The following is an 8,794-nucleotide window of genomic DNA, read 5'->3' as shown; positions in this document are numbered from 1 at the left end:
TTTTTTTTTGTCTTTTCATTTTTCTTTCCTATCCTTTCTTCCCTCTCACTTTTCTTCTCTACCAAATACATAGGGTAAGAAGGGTCTCAATTGAAAATTCCAATGAGAAAAGGACCGATTTTGCTTATGTTGTGGTCATCTAGGACATACTACTTACTTGCAATGCCCTTGGTAGCCAGCCAACATTTTTTCCTTTTGGTGGTTGGCTTTGGCTTAGAACCCCTATAATAATTAATGACCGATTACCTAACTATATGGCTGGTTCTCAACGTGGTCCATCCTCTACTCGGCCTAGGTTTTCAAGATCATCTCTTGTCTCCCACTTCACAATCCACAGCTCATACATATCCTCATCGCTCCAGAGATAGTACTGCTTCGTCTCCAATGGCACCTTCTTCGATCTCTTCTTTAAATGCTGTTCCTCAATCCACTAGCACTTCCTATCAACTTGTCCAAGTACTAAGACAATGACATCTGCTTTTATACTCTCACCTTTAATTCTTCTAGCTACTTCACCACCGAGAAAACCTTTGTCCACACCTATAGAATCAAAAGTTATGGTTTTGACTCTCATTCCATATCTCCACCAAGAATACAAAACTTTCTTCAGAGTCTTCAACGACTCCAATTCAACAAAAGAAAACAAAAGTAAAACTTCAACTGTTGCATTACAGTTTTTTTTTGTAAGTGCATTACAGATTTTAGGTGTTGATTTAATATTTCGTGAACTTTGTATGTACGAAACTCTATTTAATGACTTTCATCCCTTCATTGCAAATGATTTATTACATTTCATTTCGCAATCTAGTTTAGTGACCATCATGTATGTATCAATACCACTCATAACCTCTATTTTAATTTGGGAATATACCATTTTAGTCCCCTGTGTTTGTACAAAATACCAAATATGCTTTCCAGTTTTCATAAATACCAAAATTGTACCCTCTATTTTGTTGTTCATACCAAAATAGTACTCTAGACATTTTTTAGTTAAATTTATCTTTTCAAATACCCTTTTACCCTCACCTATATATTTTATCTATAATTAAACTTAGTTTTAATTCTTGTAATAAATTAATAATAATACTTAAACTTTGTTTTAAAAAACATATAAACATAAAGAAATAATAAAAAAATGAGAATAAAATAAATTAAATCAAGTATTGCATTTTATTATTATTTAATATTTGATTTTAACTTAAATAAATTTATAGTATTATTTATTTAAGTTTTATTATTATTTACATTTGATCTAAGTTTATCAAATTTATTAATTAATTATAAAAAAATATATATAAGTGAGGGGTGAAAGTGTCTTTAAAAAAATAACTTTGACTAAAAATAGGTGTAGGGTACCATTTTAGTATGAACAACAAAAAAGAGAGTACTATTTTTGTATTTATGAAAACTTGAACGCATTTATGCTATTTTTGCATAAACCCAAGTGACCAAAATAGTATAATCTCTTTTAATTTTTACTATGCTTTGTTATCTTTCATTCGTGAATCATAATGAATGTTTTACCTTTGTGATTAGCTAATCTTCAATACTTATACTAAGACAATTATTAATAATACTAGAAATGACAACTTCATTTACATTGAATATAAATCTACATTTATTTACATCTCTATCTACAATTGTATTGTTTTCTTCTTATCATTAGTGTTTACTTTACCTAACTTCAAATTCTAACTCTTTTAATGTGTTTTCTTATAGCAATGTTTCAGTATATTGATACCAAAATTGCCAAACATCAGTAAAATAATACTATAGGCTTCTTACCTCAGTCCTTAATTATATACAAATTGATCAATTTTAACTATAAGCTATGGTAGTTTTATTTAACATATTTGTTCGGTAAAATTTTTATTTTTGAATTTTTTAAACACAAAAATAAAATTATTATTTTTATTTTTTAAAAATAAAAATATGTTTGGTAACTATTTTTGTGTTTAAAAACAAAAAATAATAATTTCATTTGATAACTTTTATTTTTATTTTTTTCAACAATATAAAATGATATGTTGATTTGAAGAAGAGAAGAAAAAAAAGAAATAATAAGTCGAAAATAGTTTAAAAAATTTTGAAAGTGAAGAAATTCTATTTTTAAAATTTAATAAATTTTAATTAAAATTTTTAAAAATAATAAATAAAAATAGAGTTACTAAACACTATTTTAATTGTCAAATTTTTTATTTATTAAATAATTTTTTTTTTTAAGTTACCAAACAACACCATTATAATATATACTTGTATAAACTCTATGAAATTTAGCTACTGTGAAACAAAATTACTAATACTCTATTTCTTCTTCCCAAATATTTTTGCTTACTTTAAAATTCTCCTCTTAATCATTAATTAGTCAAATATCCCTATTTAATTCATTTTTAAAATTTTGAAATTCTTACTGCAACAACAACCCACTGTCTATTGTCTTATTATTAAAATTTCAAATTGGTCTTATCTCTATAACTACCAGTCAAACCACACATATTTCTCGAGCCATCCATCTCCACAATTTTTTTAAAAAAAAATTCCAATCTACTTTTTCTCTCCAATTCTGTCTGCCACTAAACTGTACTCTCAAGACCAATCTCTTATTGCGTACGTACTATAACAATATGCCTTATAATAATGCGACTCCTGATATATATAATTAATTATAGTTACAACTAAGTAGACAAATATTTTATTAGAAGCTCTCCTAATGATCTTCCTTATCTGGTTTCTGTGTATGTGATAATAATAAGGCCTTCTCAACAAGAAATTGCTGGCTTAAAATGCACGAGCTAGCTCTAGGCAAGGTTAATGCATTTTAGGCACCTCAGTTTGTTAAGTAACAAGCTTTTATGAATTCCATGGAACAGTCAATAAACACCATTCTTGGACTTTAACGATTGAGTGCTCTTCCCAGAAATTAATGCATTGTTATTAGCATTTGGTGATTTTAGTGAAGTGTTTTCTGTTGATGATAGATCTGCATGCATAGTTATAGTTATTGCTGTTGGCCCAGCAAACCAACAGCAACAAAAAAAAAAATCGACGTGTTCCTTTGGACAGATACTAATTGGAGTACTGGATTTTACTTTTTTTTTCTTTTGCCCCATCAAACACAGGGGCCCTAATTTGTGTTTTGTTAGACAAAGATATCACGTGTCATAACGAAAAGAAAGAAGATTTGACTGGTTGGTGCTAATGATTAATTCTTTATAATTTTGGCCCAAACAAAAATTAAAACCCAATTAGAGAAATCAAAACCTGTAATAGATCAACCAAAATTAAGTTCATATTTTACAGGCAACAATAAAAGCTAGCTTCTAAAGCTCTCTCTCTCTCTCTCTCTCTATATATATATTATTTCCCTCCTTGTTCTTACAACAAGCTTCACCATGGCTCAACAACTCCACGTGGCAATGCTTCCATCTCCGGGGATTGGCCACCTCATCCCTCTCGTCGAGTTCGCCAAGCGTCTAGTGACAGCCCACGATTTTACCATCACGCTGGTGGTTCCGATCGATGGACCTGTACCTTCAAAGACCCAAAAGTCAGTACTGAGCGCCTTGCCGGAGGCAATCGACCATGTGTTCCTCCCACCGGTTAACTTCGACGACCACCCAGATGGGACAAAGATCGAGACCATTATCAATCTCACCGTGACACGCTCTCTCCCAGCTCTCAGAGACGTTTTGAAGTCCATGTTCTCGCGTTTCGGCTCGGTCCGCGCTCTTGTCGTCGACATTTTCGGCACCGACGCTTTTGATGTCGCACGAGAGTTCAACATGTTGTCGTATATCTTTTTCCCGACAACAGCCACGGGCTTGTCTCTTCTCCTCCACTTGCCGGTTCTCGACGAAACTGAGTCGTGTGAGTTCAGAGAGCTTTCTGAGCCGGTAAGAATCCCAGGTTCTATTCCGATCCCCAGTACGGAGTTTCCTGAACCACTTCAGGATAGGAAAAACGACGCTTACAAATGGACCCTTCACAAAGCGAAACGGTATCGTTTAGCTGACGGTATTGTGGTGAATTCTTTCTTGGAATTGGAGTCCGGAACAATACCATCCTTGACGAAGAGTGAGCCAGGTAAGCCGCCGGTTTACCCAGTTGGGCCGTTGGTGAACATGGAACCGACCACGGAGGCTGACGACTCAAATTGTCTGACGTGGCTTGACAAGCAGCCACATGGCAGCGTCTTATTCGTTTCTTTTGGGAGTGGAGGGTCCCTCTCGTCGGAGCAGATTAATGAGCTAGCTTTTGGATTAGAAATGAGTGCGCAAAGATTCTTGTGGGTGGTGAGGAGGCCCAACGATAATGTCTCAAACGCCACTTATTTTAGCGGGACAGCCCAAAACGATTCGTCGTTTGATTTCTTACCAAACGGTTTTCTGGAGCGAATCGAAGGGAGGGGTCTTGTTGTGCCATCTTGGGCCCCACAGTCCAAAATTCTGAGCCATGGCTCGACGGGTGGGTTCCTGTCCCATTGTGGGTGGAACTCCACGCTGGAGAGCGTGTTCAATGGCGTGCCGCTCGTGGCTTGGCCACTCTTCGCGGAGCAGAGATTGAACGCTTTTTTGTTGACCCAAGAAATTAAAGTGGCGTTAAGGCCTAAAGCGGGTGAGAACGGTGTCGTTCAAAGGGAAGAAATTGCCAGAGTGGTTAAGTCTCTTCTAGAAGGGGAAGAGGGTGAAAAGCTCAGAAACCGAATGAAGGACCTTAAAGAAGCTGCGGCTAAGGCTTTGAGCCCAAATGGGGCTTCTACTAAAGCACTATCTGAGGTAGCTGACAAATGGAAAAACAAGACATGCAATTAGAGTACTCACCCACTCACTGCGCTATTGCTCTTTCTTTTAAGATGCTCTATCCACCTTTCGTTGTACCAGCTATTTGTCCATCTAACAAATTTAATAAACCATTTAATGAAAAGCTAACTCTACATATTTTTAGTCTCAAACATAAATCATTTTAAATGTTATTTTTAGTCTCAATAAAAAGTTATTTACAACTAAAAGGTAACATTTAGTCACAAATTGTTACTAATATAGTTTTAATCACAACTTATGTGTAGTACAAAAAAATTATAAATCTTCTTACTAATACTTTTAGTCAAAGACTTCTTAGTGACGACATAAGTGTAACGATAGTTTTTAGTCATAATTTGTTATAATAAAATGTTTGTAGTGACTTTATGTTTTAACGAAAAAACAAGTTTGAACCTTTGGTTACGAATAATACTCATGTGTTACCATGAAATTACAAAATTATCAATATAAAATGATACCCTCAACTCAAATTTGGTTAATAATTTTTTAATATGACCAAATTACCACTCCAAGTCTCTTACATGCGTGTTATAGCTGAAGTTATGGTTGTTCTTCATGTTGTGAATCTATGCAGGAGACTGGCTTTTGATGAAGAAGGGGAATGAGGTCATAATTTGTGGAGATTTCTTGTAGATCTTTTTTTATCACTAAAGAGCTGTGCAAGATGAAGTCTCATGTGTGATTTTGAATGAGAGATTGAAATGAGGAATCTTATTTTTTACTATGACTCTTCTACTCCAATTGTTGCCTTTCTTTCGGTTACTTTGAAAGTGGTTGTTTTAGCTGCAACCATTCAAAATTTTGATATTCCTTTTTATAACTTATCAAACGAATGGTATCTTCTTCTAGAAATTCTAGATATTTTTAGCATAATATTGGAGATAAACAAAATTAAGGATTTTAAGTTTCTTATTGATTGAAAATTAATTAGATTTTAGATTTAATGGGAGATAGAGAGATTTTAGTTTTAAATAATGGCTTTTTTTAAATAAATTCGAACTGATTTTTTTAATTATATTTTTATTTTAAAATTAATTTTTTTAGCAATGATAACTTCATTGATAAATATCATAATGCCGTATAACCTAGAAAGCATAAATATCACAAAGAAAATTAGACATATTTTCTAACTAAACAAGTTGTTTATTCATCCTAAGAGCATGCGCAGCTAACTATGAAATGACGAATCATGGATTAGGGACACTCTTGGAAATGTAAAATGTAGTTCTCTTAGCAAAAGCAGACACAACTACTAAACAATATGTGCCCACAACATCCATCGGAAGATCTAGCCAAATAACTCAATCCAGCGCCACCATCTACTCCACACATTTATCATATAAACCAAAACAACGGTAGTTAATGAAATTAAATAAATGATTAAATTTAAAGGCTAATAATACTAAATACCATGACAATTATAATTGATAAAAAAAAGAAAAAAAATTATCTGTGAAGTGCAACTATTGCCAATAGTATCGTTAAATAAGTCACACCTTCTCCTTGGATAACAAAAAAACTTACAAAAAATATCAAAAAATAAAATTGATATGAGTATTAAAATTTTAAGAATGAAATAAAGAGAAAATAATAATGGGTCTGTTCGGTAACACTTTAAAAAGTAGTTTTTTAGTTTTTTTTAATTAAAAATATGAAAATATAATATAAGGAAATATGTTCGGTAAGTGACTTTTGCTTTTTATTTTTTTTAATTTTAAAATAAAATTAAGTAAATTTTGAAAACACCTTTTCATTTCTCTATCTCTCGTCTTCCTCATCAATGACGATTTCTTCTTCTCTCATCCATGGCTTCCACTCTCTACTTAGATTTCTTTAGGTAAGATTATTGTCTCATTCTCTAATGTCTTTATGATCTATTTCACTCTTTCTCATGCCCTCCTCTTTCAATTTCAATTTCAATCTCAATCTCATGTGTCTAAGCTGGAGTAAAATACATCAATCTGTAAAATTTAGCCATTTTAAACTCATGCCCATCCTCTTCTTCTTATTCTTCTTCCATTGATCACTCCTTTGAGAGGCTCATCGACTCCAAGACCTCATATTCAGATCGAACTCAGCTCATCAATTGCATTTTTTGGTCTTTTGGCACTACAAAAAATGTCACTTTTGCTAGCGCATTTTTGCGTCGGTAAAAGTCGCGAAATGCCACTAAAAGTCTAAACACATATGCCGACAAAAGTAAAGAAAAGTTTGATTGCCAAAAGGTGAGGACTTTTGCCGGCGCATTACGAAAAGCGCAGGGAAAAGTGACTTTTACCGGCGTAAAAAAACGCCGGCAATTATTTAGACTTTTGCCGGCGCGTTTCATGAATAGCGCCGGCAAAAGTCATTTTTCTTTTAGTGTGGGGAGTGTTCTACTGTAGTGGTTCTATCTGGTTTTCATCTCAGAAAAACTAGTTCTATCATTGCTCATCTTTCTATGGATTCTAGTGGTAAACTGATCATTACCCTTCTTTGTTTTCTTATTTATCTTTTATTTTCTCTCCTTTTGTTTTGCTAAAATTATTGTCGTTTGGGAGAGATTTCAGTTTGAGAGAAATTTCAGTGATGATATTCAGGGGAGTGAATGTAGAGCACCAATTTTTTTATTTAATTAATTTGTGTGCTTTAATTTATGATTTATTTGATAAGTGTTAGAAATTTAATTATATTTGTTTGAATTGTTTGGTAGAAATTATGTGAATTTAATTTTTGTTATTTGTGTTATTTAATTATCCTATTTTAAGAGCCTTTTTGAGTTTTAGTTGGGTGCACTAAGGTGCATGATTAGTAGAAAAGCACCCTAGCACTTGTGTGTGCATGTGCATGGTATGCATGGAGAGCATGCATAATGTACTTTTCTTTTATTTATTTATTATTATTGTTGATACGATTCTTCGCCAACAGATAATTATACGAATAAACAGGATGAATTAGTGCTAAATAGTGAAGGTTATCACTCCTTTCCTTTTAGGTGGTTCGAAGGTTAAAATCCCTCTAGTTCACCAGTCAATATTATTGATCTCTCTTGACTATTCCTTACAAGGTGTTTCCTTACAAAAATATGCCAACCCCTTGCAACGCCCAGGGTCTTAGTATTTATAGGGAGAGGATACATGGGCGTTGGTAAAGGGGGTCATCTCGTGACCTTCTTACCCATCATGTCATCTCTGTGACACTGATGATAAATTCCTAAAACCTGACAGTGAAGTGTGGTCTAATCAATAGGTAAGGGGGGATAATAGGCTGCATGGCTCAAACCAGTCATGGGGTGTCTGAACACGCACGTTTATACTACGTGTCCAAGAATTCAGGAATGGAATAGACACGTGATATCTGATATGTGCACGTTTACATTGCGTGGTAGCCTTTACAAGGATTCAGGTGTCAAATCTATACCGCACCTCGAGCTTGATGTAGTGCCAGCTCGTGATATCCATACTGCTGACCCGCTGCCTTCGAGTAGAGTGCTAATTCTCTGATCAGCTCGGAGTGGAGAGGTGGAGACTCGTAATAGCAGCTCCGGGTGGACGATTTACACGTGGAGGATTGAATTATGCCCTTTTCCAGTTCGCTAATAACCGCGGATATTTAGGGCGTACATTTGCCCCCCAAGCCCCTGCTCGTGACACATGACGTCATCTGTGACCACAGCGGGGGCTTTTAGGTTTCTTTTTCGACTCTTCATGTCCCGTCCACTGCGCAGGTATCGGACACGTGGAGCACCGCGGTTGGAGATGGTCCGGCTTCCGAGAATTGCATTAAATGACCTAGCCTATCTTCGGCCGTTGTTTCACCTCTCGAGTTATGACCCTCGTATCTCGCATTAATGCATTCGAACGGTCCTCGTTCCTTTGCCTCTTACGTATATATAAGGTTGGCCACCTTTCGCCTGAGCCACCCTTTATTTGAAATTTTTTTCCTCATGCCACAAGAGATCCCTATGCTCTTGCCACAAAAGTTCCTCCATGACT

General features: G+C 34.7%; 1 protein-coding gene across 1 annotated transcript; it reads left to right on the top strand.

Moving 5' to 3' along the window:
* Positions 1-3,315: 3,315 nt before the first annotated feature.
* LOC133797532 (hydroquinone glucosyltransferase-like) lies at positions 3,316-5,563 on the top strand. The gene is made up of 2 exons (XM_062235457.1): positions 3,316-4,775; positions 5,395-5,563. Exons 1-2 carry the CDS (start codon positions 3,393-3,395, stop codon positions 5,407-5,409), a joined length of 1,398 nt encoding a protein of 465 aa, XP_062091441.1. The 5' UTR covers positions 3,316-3,392; the 3' UTR covers positions 5,410-5,563.
* The last annotated feature ends 3,231 nt before the right edge of the window (positions 5,564-8,794 follow it).

Source organism: Humulus lupulus, chromosome 8, assembly GCF_963169125.1.
Source record: "Humulus lupulus chromosome 8, drHumLupu1.1, whole genome shotgun sequence".
Taxonomy (NCBI): domain Eukaryota; kingdom Viridiplantae; phylum Streptophyta; class Magnoliopsida; order Rosales; family Cannabaceae; genus Humulus; species Humulus lupulus.
Note: the sequence above shows the minus strand (reverse complement) of the source record. Positions and strands in the feature narration are given on the sequence as shown.

Coding starts and splice junctions, on each gene's coding strand:
- LOC133797532 (XM_062235457.1), top strand. CDS start 3,393: ATGGCTCAACAACTCCACGTGGCAATGCTTCCATCTCCGGGGATTGGC.